This window comes from Natator depressus, chromosome 6, assembly GCF_965152275.1.
Source record: "Natator depressus isolate rNatDep1 chromosome 6, rNatDep2.hap1, whole genome shotgun sequence".
Classification (NCBI taxonomy): Eukaryota; Metazoa; Chordata; order Testudines; family Cheloniidae; genus Natator; species Natator depressus.
In genome coordinates this window covers 99,975,219-99,994,842 of record NC_134239.1, presented here as the reverse complement: position 1 = coordinate 99,994,842, position 19,624 = coordinate 99,975,219, and the positions used below count along the sequence as shown (strand labels likewise).

The following is a 19,624-nucleotide window of genomic DNA, read 5'->3' as shown; positions in this document are numbered from 1 at the left end:
TGTTGCCAGGTGCCCTCCTCTGACAAACCACTTCTGGGTGGGAGCCTATCTGTTGTCAGTTATATTTATATTTGCATAGAGGACCATCCCGAGTTAATGAACCTTTATTGTCAACCCTGTATCACTCCCCTGTGGGATTTTTGTCCATTATGGAGGCAAAAGTACAGCAGAGGAGACAGCTACCCCCAGATATTCAAAATGGAGTTTGCAGTCTGCTAAAGATAGACCGTTCATAATCTCACACTGAATTTATAAATTGTATAGCTAGACCTGCCAAATTTATCACAGATGCAAAGTTAATTTTTGCAAACAAAAGGGTCTACATTTTCAAGAAGACCGCAACCCTTTCTCCTGCTGTGATGTGTGAAACTATGTGCACTATCATTCCCACACCCCTTTTTTTGTGGACTATCGCTTTTGTAGGCAGGTGATAGAATTTGCCCGTGTAACCCCTTTATAAAATGCAAATATTGTTGTGCATGTAAATATTATTACTTGCGTACAAATAGCAGTATACTAACATTGTATGGACAAATGGAGAGCACTTCTTAGCAAATTTGGAATTGAGGAAAATCTGGAAATGGAACAATTAGATATTCTAGTTTTTTTAAGGAGAGAGAAAAGTTAGGATGACACAGTATTTAGAGATTAGCAGGAAAAGATAGTATAGCTCAGTTGCTAATGTACTTGCCTTGGAGCCCCGTGCTTCCATGCCATGAGTTGTGTTCTTGCTTAATGCTAACCTTTGACTGCAGTATTAGAGAAGAGCTGTCTTGCAAGTGAAAAGTCAAACAGGTTCTTAGTCATTCTTTGATGTGTTTGTTTCACTCCGCCACTTGTGAGTTGTGAAGGGCCAACTCCTACCTCATAAAGGCATTGCTCATATCATAGTCCATTAATATAATATACCATATTACATATATGCCTATTATACAGTCTGTTCATAAAGGACTCCTCACCAGGGAAACTCTGTCTGAACTTTTGCATGGTTATTTCTCTGCTTCTAAGAAGACATAAAATATCACTTCAGCAGCCCCATTTTATTTGAAATATGGATTTTTTCCCCTCACAGTTTTCTTTAGGGGATAAAGAAAGGAGCAAAGGACTGTTTTATAAAGCCCTTCAGAACTGTCCCTGGGCAAAGGTAAGTGTTTTGTTTTGTTTTTAAATTTAAATTGGTCATCAAGAAATGAAGATTTTTATAGAAATAAATTTGAAAAGTTTAGGTTGTAATTAGCCATGATACATATGTGGGAAAAGAAGGAAAAGTGAGGGAACTCTTACTGTCAAAAGATACCAAAGATTGACTACAAATGAGAGGTAAATTTGCAGGGTAAACAATAAATAAATAAAGTGGCCAGTGCAGTTTTCAGGTTCATAAGTTGAGGAATCGTATTGTATAAAGCATGGAGACGATCCCCCTCCCTGTGACCCCAGAGAGATGGTGTTCTGAGTACCGTGTTTAATTCTGAGTATGTCAGTAGCAGAAATATGTAGAAGACAAATTAGAAGGAATTCAGAGAATTGCAGAAAATAAATAAATAAATTGGCAAGCACCTATGACTCCCATTGAAATTAAAAGGAGCTTCAAGAGATTCAGCACATTTCAGACCCTACATTTGGATGCTGAATAAGAGACCTAGTCATTTATAGTCCATACCCCTATCTTTATTCTTTCTTATACATATGCTGAAATGCTGGTTGCATCTGCTAGTTGTATGTACTCCTTTCTGTCTAGTCCCTCTTTCTTGAACAGAAAAATGTCTGAGTAAATGTTCTTTTTTTTAAATTGTATTCATAGGTGCTGTATATGGATGCAATAGAGTATTTTCCAGATCAACTGCAAGAGACCCTAGATCTAATGATTGAAAAAGAATTGAGAGTAAGGGTACCTATAGAAGAACTGGAATTGCTACTGGAAGATTAGAAGAAGATGGTGCAAGAACGAAAAAGAAAAAGAAAAAACAAACAAACAAAAAAGGGAATTTTGATGTCCAAAAGGCCAACTATAATGGTCTTCAGCCATTATCTTTGACTGGGACTTCAACGGACTATGCACATATTTTTCTTACTAAGAATAATTTGTTAAAAACTTTGCTATTACTGTGCCACACCACTAGCTGTAAATATCCTAGAATTTGTTCCACATCTTGTAGTGGGCTGCTTTACACATGTAAATACATCTGTTTTTCTGGAAAGTACAGCGAAATCCACAAAATGATACTTACTGGTAATTAATTTGCTGTTGGACCCCACCTACAACTCGTATGCTACAGTTTAATACAGCCATCCCTTGAATTCAGTGGAATGTCAAGACATGCCTACTACAATTTGCTAGGCAGCACAGGAAGTAAACATCTGCCAAATGTACCCTTTACAATCTGCTGCTGTCAACAGGCTAAATATGTCCTGCTTGGTGTGAATGTATATATAAATATCCACGTATGTTCCAGTATCTTGCTCTCTGTACAAAACAAGAAGATAAGTAAAACTCTTGAAAAAATATCCAAGCAACAATTAGCTCAGTTGATAAACTGTTAAAAGCCAAAACTTGTTTGACAAGTTATCAGCTTTGTCTTTGCATGTGTACATGATATGACAATTCTAATGTAAATATTTATGAAAAACATACTTAAATATTTTAATTTCATTGGAACTTGGATTTTTTTATTTTTTAAATGTTAATTTTGGTGAGGAAAATGTATACATCTTCATTTTTAATACCTAGATCTTTTCTAGCAGCAAGTTTTTGTTTTGTTTTAAATACGCAAGCTATTATAATTAACTTCCCTGTACTCCCAACATACATTGGGTAATTGTCATGAGAGAAAGAAATGGTAATTCTATTTTGAGGTGCCTAAGATGACTGCTCAGAATATTAGACTGTTTATAGCAACTCTGTACTTTACAGGCTAGTCAACACTGATATAAGACGGAATATGGCAACTGTTTAACAGTGTATAGCATATTTTTTCCACTTCCCATCATAAACAAATGTGTAATGTTACTATGTTCAGATGAAAATAAATAGGGAATTTAGTTATATAGAAAGTGCTAAAATATGAACAAGACACTGGATTTTGCGCCCTTGTTGTTAAGACTGCAAATGATGAGGATCTGAGTTTTCATCTGTGAAAGAAACTACCTCCAACAGCAGAGCCCTTTAATATCATATGGGGTATTGGTTTTGTATCGACTCTGAAGGAAGAGTGCTAGCTACTCAATCACTTATACTTATCTCTGCCGCAATGAGATATACCACGGAGGGCTCCTGTCCAGCCCAACCCTGGTCAGCTGATGAGATCTGTTAGCATTGCAGCACAGGCTAAGTCCATTTTAGTTTGCATTGTAATTCATTTATCCATCTTGTGAACGTATTTTGAATAGAGATGGGGATGTGCAAATGTTTGACCATGTTCTTAAATTTTATAATACTTCTGTAGCAACTTTTACTGAAGATCTTAAATTGCTTTACTTAGTAAATTTAGCCTCATATTATCGCTCTGATTAAGTGCAAGTTTGGCTACATTTTTGTTTCAAAATTAATGGATTCAATGATATTTTTCTTTTTAAAAAATCCATTACTTCTAAAACCCCAGTTTCATGTGAGTCTGAGAGATGGCAGGAACACTCAAATTAGAGCTAGCAGCTTGTTACTGGGTGGTGGGTGAAGAAAGAGAGGTCAGACTCTAACTTTTCTGTTTCTTTGGTGGATCAAAAATTGAGTCACTCATTCTCTGTTCCCCTTTGAGATGTGGCCAATGGTAGGGGTGTAGAAGAGGATCTGGCATACCTAGACTCTGCCCACCCTTGGAGGTCTGTTTCTGCTTTGCTACATTGCTTTGCTTTTTCTCCCCTGGGATGGGGAAGTTCCAGGAGCTCCTGCTCTATATTATTCTCCGCCTCTCTCCCTACATTCATCCTCTTGCTCACACTTGTCCATTTTCTCTCCTTCTAGCTCACTTTACCCTGCTTCTCCTCTCCCAGCACCAGAGCTAGAAAGTTTGTGATTTCAGGGTCTCATTTCGCATGCATAAGAGCAAGTCATTGACTCCACTCCACCCTCTGAGAAGTGTAAGTGTAAGCAGGTTGGGGGTGGTGGGTGCAGGCCCATTTCCCCAGACCCTTTTCTCCGCACCTGAAGACTAAGAGCAGCAACAATGGCTGGCTGGCCCCCAGTTCTATGAACTTACTGTACAGTGCTGTATGCAGATGTAATTGCCATTCCTTATTCTTACATGATATTTCTCCTGCTTGTGTATCTGAGTTAGCCCTCTTAACCACAGCTTCAGCCTGGTAGCTTATGTTCAGTTGGTTGTGCACCATGACCCTAAATCTATTTGAGTCACTGCTTTCCAAGATACAGTTCCCCATTCTGTAAGTGTGACCTACATTCTGTGTTCCTGGCAGTTTGGCTGTATTAAAACACATGTTCAAGTGAGCCCAGCTTATTATGTGATCCAGATTGCTTTGTAAAACTCACCTGTCCTTCATTACCATTTCACCAATTTTAGTGTCTTCTTTAACAGAAATGGTTTTATATTTTCTTCGCGATTACTGATAAAGATATTGGATGGCATTGGGCCAACAACAGATTCCTGCAGGATCCCATGTGAAATAGCCTCTTGGATGATGGTTTTCCATTTACAATTTAGTTTTTGAGATTTGTCAGTTTGTAATCCATTTCATGGATTACGTTCCATTGGTATTCTTTATATTGTTAATTTTTCAATCAGAATGTTGTCCAGTTCTAAGTCAAATACCTTACAGAAGTCTTATGCATGCCATATTCCGAATTACTTTTTATTATTCAGGCTTGTAATTTCATCAAGAAAAATGAGCTTTGTGTCACAAGACTTATTTTTCCATAAAACCATGCTGTCAACTACACTACCATCCTTTAATTTGTTACTGATTGCACCCCGTATCAGTCTTTCCATGATTTTGCCTGGGCTGAATGTCAGGCTAGCCGGAGGAGAAAAGACATGGGTCACAGAAATATTACATTACATGTCTACTCAGTTTCTAGAAATGTCCTTTTTCCACATCCCTAGCCCTTTAGGTAAGGGGTTAGAGCATCTCTGAGACACCCAACAAGTTCTGCAGCAAAAGCAGGAGAATTGGACTGTATATTCCTGGCATTTCTAAGGTTGTGGTTTTTTTAAAGCAGATTTTTTTATTTTTAAATCTTTTAGGTCATCTTTATCCATCATAAAGCAGCAAGAGAGCACACAAGCCCAATGTTTAAGAATTCCTTTGCAGGGCCTCTGTAAGACAAGTCACTCCTCAGGCATATAAAAGGAAAGTTTTTGGCATCACCCTTGTATTGGCCCCTGCTCCTTTGCCATGCCAGAACCCATTGTTTCATACCCATTGTCTTGATCTGTATCAGTGAGCCAGGCCCTGCTCCTCCCCTTTAGTACTGGAGGGTGCCCTAGGCTTGCTGAAGAATTGGAGTAGCAGCAAGGGAGCATTAAGCCAGATTCCTCATCTTCCCTCAGCCCGTCAGCAGACATGGAGCAGTGGTAAGAGTAGGCCTGACAGGAGGGAGACTCTAGCTGGCAAAAGCAGGAGCAGGGTGAGGAAACCTTTGTCCCACCTCCCTGCCTGAAGAATGGGAGCAGCAGCAATGGCAGCAGCCTGGACCCTTCATGCAGGTACTGACCCCAGCCCTATGGGGGAGGAACTTGGGGTGGGGAGGGATGGCTGGGCAGTCTCCTTTCTCCGTAGCCTCACAGCTGCACCTGGTTCCTCTTTGATTTCTCGCTTTTCTGGAGCAGAAGTGCCTGGTGCAGCAGACTAGATTCTTGTGCATTTTAACCATGCTCCCATACGGCTCACTGAGCCAGGTTCCTAGGGCATGTACCTACAGAGCCTAGTGCTTATTCAGCAGTTCACAGTATTGGGAGGCTTGAAGTACCTGATGCTAAGAGAAGCGAGGGGCGGGGGGGGAACCATCATCATACAGCACTTTCTCTACTACAAAGAGCTCTGCAATCCTGAAACCCCAGTAAAAGAAGGAGGCTTTGGGGGGAGGGGAAAGGAGGGTCTAGAAATTTGGGAGGGGGGTTGCCCTGGTCTTGCTAACCTGCCCAAATTATGAACCATTGAAAATCAGGAGCCTGGATAGATAACTGCAAGAAGCTCAAGAGATGTAGGGAGCAGGAGGAAGTTTGAGGAGGACTGCTTAGGGGAAAAGGGGACAGGGAGAATGTGAGGGGTAAAAGACTGAGGGGAAGTGATATCTGATTCTGGGACCAGCCATTTAGTTAATTCAGTAAGATTCAGTGCAGTAGTCAGTTTAAAATCCACCCCTCTCTATTGGGTATAAGAGCCTGAAGATACAGGGTCAGATTCTCAGATGGTGTGAATTGGTGTAGCTCCATTAGCAACACTGATTTACACCAGCTGAGAATCCAGCCTACTGTGTGAAATTCATCCTGAGCCAAATTTCCACCTTCCTTCCATGGAATTGGATATCCTGCCAAGTTAAATTTAGTCCCACAACACGACTGTACTTTCCTCTTCAAATAGGCCTTTTCACTGAGAAAAGTGCTTATGAGCTAGATCGTGCAGTGCTTTCTTTTCAGTACCGTAAATGTCCCACATTGCTTTGGGTTTAAAATATGTAGCTCCACTTCTGTGTGATGAACTGTACCTGGAAGACATAATGGCAAACTGGAGCTTTAATGAACTGGAACTGACTGCTGGAGATTAAACTGCCAGCCATGTAGTGGGTAAATGGGAAAACCCTTTTTAGAACTACTATGTCACTGTTTCTATTGCATAGGGCCAAGGGAAAAAGATGTTTCCACGGGGTTTTCTTCTGTGTAGTCATTTTGGAAGTCATCTGCCATGTATCTCCTGTCCCAGTACGCGAAAAGGTACTTGGACCAGTGGTTCTGAGTAACAGTGAATGATCGTTTTTCTCTCATTACTAAGAAGGGAATCTAGCAGAACTTTCCTGGATGAAGTTTGCTTTGCCATCTGTGATTCTGGATTGTGTGCATTTCATATCAAGATCTCATCAACACTGATTGTTTGCCTCGAAAGTCTTTTTTTTTCTTCTTCCCAAGATATCTGTTTCTAAATCTTTGCCTGAGACCAGATGAACCCAAACCAGTTATATTCTGTAGAGTGGGAATTCAGAGGCTGAGCACTGAACTTTCAGCTAACAAGATCTGGGAGGCAAGGTATTCTAACAGCTAGTGCACTGGACTGGGAATCAGGAGCCCACGGTTCAATTATTAGCTCTGCCGCTGGTTTTCTGTGGCCTTGGGTAAGTCACTTCCCCTGACTGAGCCTCACAGGGATAATGATCCTGACCTCCTTAGTAAAGCACTTTGAAATCTATGGATCTATGGTGTTGCTGCTTTATATTTTTGTTTGCTGTCTTGAATTTTAATCATATTCAATAGTACCTGGCCTGTAAATACAAAGATATCAGTCTCCAAGGCTGTCAGTATGACTGAGATTCTCCAATTATATATTTGGGGTAGTTAATTAGGAAATGGCAGTGGCCAAGAAAGCTGAAGATAGCGTTTAATGAAAGCAAACCTCTCTTTTAGATGATGAGTGCCCAGATGCATTGCCTGCCCATGGAAACTGATTATGATGATGTGTGTGAAGATGCCTACTGCCAGTACAATGAGTATGTGACCTGTCACTTGAACAGATGTGGGACATGTGAAGTTGTCTTTCTGGGCTATGACAGCCTCACTGTAAACTGCAACCGGTGTAAATCATTTTGGGGGAGGAGAGAGTTCCTGTCACTTACATATACATTGTACATTGCAGTGTTGTGAGTCGTTTTGGTCCCAGAATATGAGAAAGATAAGATGGGTGAGATAATATCTTTTATGGGACCAACTTCTGTTGATGAAAAAGACAAGCTTTTGAGCTACACAGAGCTCTTCTTCTGTGTAGCTCAAAAGCTTGCATCTTTCACCAACAGAAACTGGTCCCATAGAAGAGATTACCTCACACACCTTGTATCTCATATATACTGTGCAGTTAACTAGTCTGTGATCTCAGTGTGGTAATACAAATACATATGAGACCTGCTAAACTAGTGACCTGGTTGTTTTGGTTCTTCAATTGAACTGTGTTTGTGCACTGATAAAAAGCTGGTGCACTATACTGCCAAGGGGGCTGCACTTCAGAGGTGAATAAATCATTTATATGCGTGAGATCTTACATGTATATAGAATTTCTTTCAATGTGCTGAGCTTAGGAAAGAGGACATATGGTAGGGTACCCTTCTTCCCCTCCATACACCCAAACTATGGGCAAGCAGCATGGCAGGATCTCTGCTTAGAGTTTCAGAGACTGCTAAAAGAAATGCACTGTTGCAGTAGGAAGTTTTCTTAAAATGCTTTTAGTAAGCATTCCATGTTCTCACTTGGTGTTTCAAGGAGTTTCATTATATTTCCATCTGTTTTGGCTTGCTGAATGCAACATAACTTTGTGTGAATGGATCTCCCAAGGGAATCCTCATCCCTAAGACGCTTGAAACTAGAATGGACAAAGCTCTGGAGAACATACTGTAGGGAAAGGTTCTGGCATGATTTTTGTGAGGAGGGGAGTGATTAGATGACCTACTAGTTCCTTTTCATCTCTAATTTATTTTATTCTTGGACCCTTCCTTTAACACGTATTGTCTAGTCTGTCTTTAACCTCTCTATTTATTTACATGGTCCTCGACACCAGAGTATCTGAACAGCTCCCCAAATTAACAAAACAATCTCGCTCTTTCTTCCCCGCTTTTTAGGGTAAAAATTTGACTAGTTAGTATGTGGTTTGGTTTTTTTGTTTTGTTTTGGGGTTTTTTTTGGTGTGTGTGTGTGTGTGTGCGGAGGTGTGCTGTGGGGATGAGCGTTAAGTGTGAGGGTAGAAATTGCTGCAATAAAGCTAAGTTGAAGAAATAAGTTTTGCATTTGGTTCTGAAAATGCAGAGGTGGTTATTCTCTCATTCCATAGTCTGAGTCCAGCTTCTATGGAAGTTCTGGATCCCATGCTCATGAGTGTTCCTGACTGGTGAACAGTGGGATGTAGCTGTTGTGAGAGGTCAGGGTCATGAAGGCAGAGGTGATTTCTCAGGTAGCTTGGGACAGGCCCCTAGAGAGCTTTGTATTTTAGGACAGGTTTCAGAGTAGCAGCCGTGTTAGTCTGTATTTGCAAAAAGAAAAGGAGTACTTGTGGTACCTTAGAGACTAACAAATTTATTTGAGCACAAGCTTTCGTGAGCTACAGCATCTGATGAAGTGAGCTGTAGCTCACGAAAGCTTATGCTCAAATACATTTGTTAGTCTCTAAGGTGCCACAAGTACTCCTTTTATTTTAGGACAGAGACCTGAGCCTTATATTCAATGGAGAGCAAGTGCAGAGGCTGATGCATAAGGATGATGTGTTCACAGCATCTGGTGGTGGTGATCTGTAACCATTTGAACTTTACCAGGTTGTGTGGTTTCATTCTTAGATACAATAATGAATTGCAGTAATTGACCCTGGATGTCAGAAACTGTAGGTCACTATGGCCAGGTCAGGGTTTTTCTGAGGCTCACTTTATTAGGGCTGGAGTATCTCAGAGAAGTTTGGAGTTGGATTAGGCTTTAGTTAGATATTAACTAGATAGGAAAATACAAAGGGCACAACCCTGAAACACCACATCTGCACAAAACCAAGGCAGTTTTAATCCTGACCCCGTTGTTTATAACCCTTCCTATCAGGACTCCATTTGAAACAGAATGCAAAAAGATCTAACGTTCAGCCCCATTGTCCCACCCACAGTGGGGCGCACACAGGATAATCCTACTGTTACCCTGATCTGTTAATATGAGTGCCCCACCCAGTGCCGCCTCCTGAGTCCTTGCACATGTGACATTCACTAGCTGGGGCTTTTCGTCCTTCCATGTGAAAAGACTCACTTTGCTGCTTCTTTAGTCCCCATTAGGATTTTTCCTGGCTGTTCCTGTGATGGCACATGGGGATCCTTTTGGGTGTGTCATACTGCAGCCCTCCTTTAACCATACTTCTGGAAGCATACCTGCTTGGTGTGGCACTCTATCCTCCTCTAGACCAGCTAGAGATTGAGCCTGCTACAGCCTCTGCTGACAGACATGTCTTGTAGCTCAGCCAGTAGAAGCTCCTCCGTTAAGATCAGGCAGTGCTCAGTTTGATCCCTGCTGCAGATGAACCACTGGGGTGTTAGTGTTACACTTGGATTGTTGTTCCCTTTGTTGAACACCTGAAGTGGGAGATCTTCATTCCTCTGCAGGCGGAACCACCTTCTGCAGAAGCTGTTTAACAATATCAGCTACAAACAGTTTAAGTGTCATCAACTGGTTATGGGCTAACAGGGCTGTTTAATAACAGGAGAATATAAGAAAATACCGGCAGTGCAGTGATTTATATAGGCAAATGGAACGATTATACTGCTGTTTTCACAGTCAGTGGCACTGTCTAAATAGTCATTTATACCATGCTCATCACCATGGTATCTGGGCACCAGCTGTGTAGGTGGTGAGAGAGGAGAATAGTTCATGATGATTTTATTCTTCAGAACATCCAGTTATGCACTACACCACATTCTCTCCTTATGGCTTTTCTCATATTTTTTTTAGTCACCCCAAAGTGTCGCCTGATGCACTTAGAGCTGCTCTAAAAGAGCAGAAATGGTCTGAGTCATCCCAGTGGCCCACGAGATGTGGATAATGTGTATGACCCTGAATGTGAGGAAGATGGCACCTTTAAAGCTACTCAGTGTGATGAAGACTCATGTTGGTGTATGCACAGTGTTGGAGCCAGGGTCACAGATAAAACTGGAGATGATCCTAACTGCAACCACCTGGTTCGGCTGCAGTGAGTAAATGCCAGATGAACCCTGTCCTAATATGAGCAGAGAGTAGCTAGCTGGTGTCTGGGAAAGACTCCCATAACAATAGCATTTACTTTCTCGTCATTATCAGAGCTGCAGACTATTGGTATAATCTGTCTAGGATTTTATACCATGCTTATCACTATGATACAGCAGCCGAGTCATTATATACTGTATGAGTTGTGACAGTAACTTTATATATGAGGCACTCATAATCTGGTGTTGAGCTTGACATAAATATTTGAAAAAGTAATGAGATTGACACCTCCACAGACACAGGCATCCTTCTTGGATCATGAGTTAGTATAAATACCAAAGAGGGAGAAATATTATTTAGGTGTGTATATATATCTTTGTGTGTGTATTTAGATTTGTACCCCATCTATTCATTATGCCATGCATTTACAAGATGATAGTCAGCAGGAGGTCTGGCATATTGAATCTAGTTTAAATTGGGCTATTTGTATTGCTAAAAAGGGGAGTAAGCACAATTCGCTCCCCAACCACTTGACGCTATGAGCAGAGAACATGGAAAGAGACCTGAATAAATTATTCAATGAATTCAGCCCCTTTTCCTGTTTGTGAATCATTGACAAACCGTTCCTGATTTCTGCATTATTCACAAGTATTTGCCAAATAGTTCATGCCAACCAATATGCTATATGTGTTGTTCACAAACTGTTCACTTTGTGCTCTTCATTGTTCATTAGTTATGGTGTGTAATTGATCACCTAAGTCACATGGCATCATTTTTGCTTCCTGTTTGGATGAGTGACGCTTTTTAAACAGGAAAATATGAAATATCAAATTCTGAATAATAAATTGCAAATCCTCTTGTTCTTGCACACAAATCCTCTTGTCCATGTGTAAGTATGGAGATTAATTCATAGGAAGAACAGCCAGTCCCCAAATGTTAGTGCAAACAAAACCCTTTTTGTGCAAATCCCTGAAAACTGTGAGTAAAGGTACAAACATGGTTAAAGCAAACAGCCATTCAATATTCAAGTGAATGGTTGCTGACCTTGTTGCTACTGTATTCATCCAACTCTAGCGGCAAGGTTTGATGAAGCATTCTCCTTGACTCTGGGTATGCTCCATATTGTATATTCCATAGTAGTCTCTTCCCCATTGGAAAGGCCAGTTGCTCACTCCAGCCCTTATTTGTTTCAACTCCACCTTTAATGTCCTATTCTGACAGTTTACAGTGTTGTGCTTGAGATAATATGTAAGCAGTTTGTTTTTTACATTGCTTAACTTGCTCACTGGAGCCATGAGAGATCCCTCTAAGGCTTTCAAAACATACTTTATAATTTACAAGCAGAGGGAATCTGTTACAGTTTAATGGTGTTTTCCCTAGTGCAGGACAGAGGTAAAAATACACCTCCAAATTGTTTGTTTGAATAAAACGTTTGGAGTTTTATGTTTGGCTCTCAGGTTACTTCTTATGTTATTGCTTTCCAGTTTAATACAAATAGACTTCAGTTTCAAGGCTGAGTTTTTGTTTCTTAAGGGAAAAGAAGAGGCACTTTGCAGGTTTGTTACTCATGGACACTTTAGAGGTCATTAAAAATCGCTTTGCCTAAGATAGTTTTACTGTATTTTACTAGCGAGAGGATTAGAACTCTTGAGATCTCTAGCAAAGAATCTTGACTAGCTGTTCTTCAAACTCCTTTTTGGCTTTTCTTATGACACTTTTACACTTAATTTGGCAGTGTTTATGTTCCTTTCTATTTACCTCACTAGGATCAGGATTGACTTCCACTTTTTAAAAGATGCCTTTTTATCTCTCACTGCTTCTTTTACATGGTTGTTTAAGCCATGGTGGCTCTCTTTTAGTTCTTTTACTGTGTTTTTTAATTTGGGGTATACATTTAAGTTGAGCCTCTATTATGGTGTCTTTGAAAAGTATCCGTGCAGCTTGCAGGGATTTCACTCTAGTCACTGTACGTTTTAATTCCTGTTTAATTAAACTCCTCATTTTTGCATAGTTCCCCTTTCTGAAATTAAATGCCACAGTGTTGGGTTGTTGAGGTGTCCTTCCCACCGCAGGAATGTTAAATGTTATTATGGTCACTATTTCCAAGCAGTCCTGTTATAGTTACCTCTTGGACCAGATCCTGCGCTCCACTCAGGACTAAATCGAGAGTTGCCTCTCCCCTTGTGGGTTCCTGTACCAGCTGCTCCAAGGAGCAGTCATTTAAGCATTGAGTACTTCAGCTTTTTCCACATCATCTGTCACTATGTTGCCTCCCCCATTCAGTAAGGGTCCCACACTTTCCCTGACCATCACCTTGTTGCTAACGTACCTGTAGAAACCTTTCTTGTTACCCTTCACATCCCTTGCTAGCTGCAACTCCAATTGTGCTTTGGTCTTCCTGATTATACCCCTGCATACTCAAGCAATATCTTTATACTCCTCCCTACTCATCTGTCCAAGTTTCCACTTCTTGTAAGCTTCCTTTTTGTGTTTAAACTCAGTGATGATTTCTCTGTTAAGCCAAGCTGGTCACCTGCCATATTTGCAATTCTTTCTGCACATTGGGATGGTTTGTTCCTGCGCCCTCAATAAGGCTTCTTTAAAATACAGCCAGCTCTCCTGGATTCCTTTCCCCCTCATATTAGCCTCCCAGAGGTTCCTGCCCATCAGTTCCCTGAGGGAGTCAAAGTCTGCTTTTCTGAAGGCCAGGGTCCATATTCTGCTGCTCTCCTTTCTTCCTTTTGTCAGGATCCTGAACTTGACCATCTCATTTCCATACATAGTGTGCCCTTTGCTCAGACAATTGCACTGTACCTTTTAAGCCCTTACTTATGACATATTTAATAATCATGAAAAAACAAATGGCTACAATTGAGATGTATGTAGCAGTAGTCAAGAGCAAAAGATTTTATAAGTGGGTATTTCAGCATTTTTAAGCAGAGCTTTGAGTGTCCTGGTTAGAGATGAGTGAATGATTCACAATGAATAAATTATCTGACAAATTTAGCCTCTCTTTCTGCTTGAAGAACATCTTCAGGAAGCATCTGAGGATATTCAGATACCTTTGAATATCATCAGATGTAACTGTTTTTTAAAAATGTTTGGCAGATCTGCTGATCCAAGATTTTTACTTCTGTGGACTGATCACAAACTGTTCTTCTTTGTGAATACTCAGTGTTGATCTTTGGTGGTTAGTTTTGTTGTCTCAGATAAGCCTTTTGGTGGTGGTTCTGTTCTCAGATTGGGTTACTGAACAAGCACTTCTGGCACGAATGCCCGGGTACATGAATCCGAAGTTAAGAACATAAGAGCTGCCATACTGGGTCAGGCCATGGTCCATCTTGCCCAGTATACTGTCTCTGACAGTGGCCTGTAGCAGAGCTTCAGGAGGAGTGTACAAACAGGGCAGTTATGGAGTGAACCAACCCCTTCCTCCACTCCCAGCCTCTGGTAGTCAAAGGTTTAGAGTTGTGCTGAGTATGGGGTTGTGTTCCTGACTATCTATGCTAATAGCCATTGATATCTTCCATGAACTTACTCAGATCTTTTTTTTTTTTTTAAACCCAGTTATACTTTTGATCTCCATCACAACTCAGAGTAACGAGTTCCAGAGGTTGACTGCGTTGTGTGAAGAAGTACTTCATCTTGTTTGTATTAAATCTGCTGCCTATTAATTTAATAGAGTGACTCCTGGTTTATGTATGGTGTGAAAAGGTAAATAACACATCTCTGTTCACTTTTTCCACACCATTCATGATTTTTATAGACCTCTATCATATTTCCCCTTTGTTATCTGTTTTCTAAAACGAACAGCCCTCATTCATGTCCTATGGAAGCTGTTCTATACCCTTTATCATCTTTGTTGCTCTTCTCTGAACCTTTTCCAGTTTCACTAGATCCTTTTTGAGATGGGGCAACCAGAATTGCATGCAGTGTTCAAGATGTGAGCATTCCATGGATTTATATAGTGGCATTATGATATTTTCTGTCTTAGCCTTTTGCTAATAGTTCCTAATGTACTGTTAACCTTTGTGGTTGCTGCTGCGCACTGAGTGGAAGTTTTCAGAGAATGATCCATGGTGACTCCAAGATCTATCTTGGGTGGTAACAGCTAATTTAGAACCCATCATTTTGTGTGTATAGTTGGGATTATTTTTTCCAATCTGCATTACTTTGCATTTATCAACATTGAATTTCATCTGCCATTTTCTGGTCCAGTCACCCAGTTTTGAGAGATCCTTTTGTAGCTCTTCGTAGTCTGCCTGGGACTTAACTATCTTGAGTAGTTTTGTATCCTCTGCAAATTTTGCCACCTCACTGTTTACCCCTTTTTCCAGATCATTTATGAATACGTTAAACAGGACTGGGCCCAGTACAGACCCCTGCAGAACGCTGCCATTTACTTCTCTCCATTCTGAAAACTGACCATTTATCCCTACCCTTTGTTTCCTATCTTTTAACCAGTTACCAATCCATGAGAGAACCTTCCTTCTTATCCCATGACTGCTTACTTTGCTTAAGAGCCTTTGGTGAGGGATCTTGTCAAAGGCTTTCTGAAAATCTAAATACACTATATCCCTGGATCCCCCTTGTCCATGTGCTTGTTGACCCCCTCAGAGAATTCTAGTAGATTGGTGAGACATGATTTTCCTTTACAAAAACGATGTTGACTCTTCCCCATCAAAATATATTCATCTATATGTCTGACAATTTTGTTCTTTATTATAGTTTCAACCAATTTGCCCGGTACTGAAGTTAGGCTTGCTGGCCTGTAATTGCCGGGGTCATCTCTGGAGCACTTTTTAAAAATTGGCATCACATTAGCTATCCTCCAGTCATTTGGTACAGAAGCTGGTTTAAATGATAGGTTACAGACTACAGTTAGTGGTCCTGCAATTTCACATTTGTGTTCCTTCAGAACTCTTGGGTGAATACCATCTGGTCCTGGTGACTTATTACTGTTCCAAAACCTCCTGTAATGACACCTCAATCTGGGACAGTTCCTCAGATTTGTCACCTAAAAAGAATGTCTCAAGTGTGGGAATCTTCCGCATATCTTCTGTGAAGACTGATGCAAAGAATTCATTTAGCTTCTTTTGATATGTTACATACTACAGTTAGTAGTTCTGCAATTGCATGTTTGAGTTCTGTCAGAACTCTTGGGTGAATGCCATCTGGTCCGGGTGACTTATTACTGCTTAGTTCCTCAGTTTGTTCTAAAACCTCTTCTACTGGCACATCATTTTGGGACAGTACTTCACATTTGTCTCCTAAAAAGAATGGCTCTGATGTGGGTATCTCAGTCATGTTCTCTGCAGTGAACACCAATGCAAAGAATTGATATAACTAGTTTGCAATGCTCTTGTCTTCCCTGAGTGCTCGCCACCTTTGTCATCTCATAGCCCCGTTGCCAGTTTGGCAGGCGTCCTGCCTCTGATGTACTTAGAAAAAAATTACTGCTAGTTTTTGCATCTTTAGCAAGTGGCTTCTCAAATTCTTTCTTGGCCTCCCTTATTATATTTTTATATTTTGCTTGCCAAGGTTTATGCCCCTCCCTATTTTCCTCATTAGGATTTGCCTTAATTTTAGAAGATGCCTTTTTGCCTCTAATGGCCTCCCTTCCTCTGCTATTTAGCTATGGTGGCATTATTTTGGATGCTGACTTTTTTTTGAATGGGGGTATACATTTAGTCTGAGCTTCTATTATGGTGTTTTTAAATAGTCTATGTGCTGCTTGCAGGCATTTTACCCTTGTGACTGCTCTTCTTAATTTCTGTCTAACTATCATCCTCACTCATGTGTCATTTCCCTTTTTAAAGTCAAATGTTACTGTGGTGTTTCTGTTGTTGTTGGTATTCCCACCTCCCCCACAAGGATGCTAAATTTAATTACATTAAGGTTAGGGCTCTGTCTTCCACTGAGGTCATGGAAGTCACGGATACCATGACTCTCTGCAACCTCAGTGACTTCTGAAGCAGCTGCTCAGGTGGCCCCGGGGACAGTCACACCAGCCACTGCTGGAGCAGCCCTGGGCCAGTTGCACCAGCTGCTGCTCAAGCGGCCTCGGGCAGTTGGCCCTGGGGCCTGCCCGATCAGCGGCTGGTGCAGCTGAACCCGGGGACCACCCGAGCAGCTGCTGCTTGGCGGCCCCTGGCAGCTGGTGCTGCTGCCTCGCCCCTGCAGCATCCCCTGGGGCGTAGAAAAGAGAAAATAGATGCTTGCGTGTTAGAGAAGACCTAGTTGATCACAAAGTCCCATAGTTTTCAACTGGTGGGGTATAATTTGGAAGTGGTTCAAGAATGGGTACTGGAAGGACACACCATACCAGATGAGAGCAGCAAAATCTCTGCGGCTGAAAAGGGAAAAAGCAACTTGCTTCTCTGTGTGCCCCACCCCACTGCACAATATATCTTTTCTCCCTTTTTGAAGTTTGTCCTATGGTTGCCATTTAAACTTGATACATAGAGTAATCTTGCTGCAACTTCTATTTGCAACACTCCATATTCTAAGGCAGTGGTTCTTAACCTGGTGTGCACACAACTCCTGGGGGGGGGGGGGGGGTGCAAGATGCCCTTTCTGGGGGTGCGAGACATGCCAGATTTTTTTAGAAGGTAAATCATCAAAAACACAAATTAAGTACAGCACATAAGTACAACTACTTTGTTTCATCAAACCTATGTATTTATTATTATACATTTTTAAACAATTACTGTAATATACAAACAAAATATATCTAGGTTTAAAGAACTGACCTATTTCAACAATTTTGATAAGGAGTGCAGGCTGCAGTGAAGGTTAAGAACCACTGTTCTAGGGATACAAATGTTGCAAAAAAGTGCAGAAAGTTTAATTCTGCCTGCGAATGGTAATTTGGCAGGTTGTTAATATGGACCAAAAATGTCATCTCATCTCCTCAGTTATTGCTGTGTCAAACTGTATGCATTTACTTCTTTTTAGCTTTCCTTGCAAGCCTGTTAACCCAGCCTCTTCATTTCTGTTGCTCATCTCCAAAACTCCTAGGATTTCCTCATATTTCTGGTGTAGAGATCACTGTTCCCTGCAGCATCCTGTGTTTTCATTATGCCCATTTTTGTTAAAGCAACTGTGCCCTAACTTTGAAGCTGTAGTGAATCCAGTTACCTCATAAGAGAACATGAAGGTTAGCACAAAATATTGATTCTTCCTGAACATTGCACAGAATTAGGCATGCACCACATGAGCAGGAAATAACACTCTCATTTTTGCGCTCTGCACCTGAAGAACAAGTTTTGCCTTTGTCTCTCTCAAGGATCTTGCCATCCTGCCAGACTCAATTAGTGTTCTGATTTTTGACAATGAGCCACCTTGTTTTTACATGAAGACCATTTCTCTGGTTTTGCTGCCATCATTGTTTTAGCACTGGGTATTTTCAGAGGGATTGCTGTTTGTGAGTAATTTGCAAATTTCTGTTGTTTTTCATTGTCAAGAATATCTTTAAAATTACCAGATCAAAGTTACTGTGCTTTCCATTGCTGTGCAACAGCCTTAACTGGACAGATAAGTACATACATTTTCACTGCAATTTTGATTGGATACAGTATTCATCTCTTAAGTTGATAGGTAGTGTTGCTTTACACTGTTTCATGTTCGTAGTAAGTGATGACAATCGTTTGTGTCTGGAATGAAAAGTGCTCTATCAACTAAGTTAACTATTGTATAGAAGAGTAAAAATTTAACCGGTGTTAGAGGGTTTTCTTGTGGTTACGTATTAGGAAGCTCAATACTTTTGGGAAAAATATATGCAGAATTTAGTATACTACAATGCTTATGGAATGTAGCAATATCTAGATAATCAGGATATTATAAATATTGCATTTCACTCAGGTTGTGGTCAGAGGATGAGTAGAACAATTTGAAGTAAGTGATGAGAGATTCTTTGTGACCAAAACAAAGTGGAAATAAAACAGAGTAATCTGAGCAGTTTTCTTTGTTTGTTCTCATAGGGGCGGGAGATTACCAACTTGTTCAAAGCACTCACATGGCAAAACTTCAGAAGTCTCAACTGTTCAGCAGATGTCAGGATTTATAAAATGTAGTTATCTTAAAGGCAGAATCTTCTATATATGCTGAAATCCACAAGTCTTGACTTTACAAGATCTCAAACTGAAAATACACCACTTGTATGTCTGGGAAAACAGTTGTGTTATCGTAGCCTGAATCATCTCAGTAACACCAGCTTTTGAAATGTAAGAGAGTGTTACTAATAGACTAATTTTATGAATGTGACCTTTTCAAAAGGCTGTTTTAACTGACATAACCTACAGACTTTTTCCTAAGGTGTCCTTAATGAAAAGTTTTGGTCAGTTGTGATTCTAATAAACAGTGTCAGATAATAAGATAAGAGTTCATTTAAAAAAAGACTGAACTAACCATTTTTATAACTTCCTGGCTACTATTTATATTGAAATACCTAGTCCAGTAAGCATGGTAAACTAGATTTAGGTTTACTACAAGATTAATAAAGTATAGGAGATTTATTTAGGATGTACAGACATCAGAGGTACTATATAACTGGCAAATCCAATTTAGAGTACAAGAGAAATTTTATAATAAGTTGCTCACAGTAGTTATGAGATTGAAGGTCTTATTTTCTGAAATCTTCTGAAGCAAGTCATGAAGCCAGTAGCTCGATGAAAAAATTCAAACCACTAATAGGTAACTAGGCAATTTAATACACATTTGAAGTGTTGACAAAGACATTCAATTAAAAAAAAACATTCTGAAACAAATGT

General features: G+C 40.4%; 1 protein-coding gene across 1 annotated transcript in view; it reads left to right on the top strand.

Moving 5' to 3' along the window:
* NRDE2 (NRDE-2, necessary for RNA interference, domain containing) overlaps positions 1-4,558 on the top strand; it is a 76,427-nt gene extending 71,869 nt beyond the window's left edge. Inside the window, 2 exon segments of the mRNA XM_074956109.1 lie at positions 1,073-1,144; positions 1,802-4,558. Coding sequence (XP_074812210.1) covers positions 1,073-1,144; positions 1,802-1,927 — 198 coding nt within the window. The 3' untranslated portion in view covers positions 1,928-4,558.
* Positions 4,559-19,624: the final 15,066 nt, after the last annotated feature.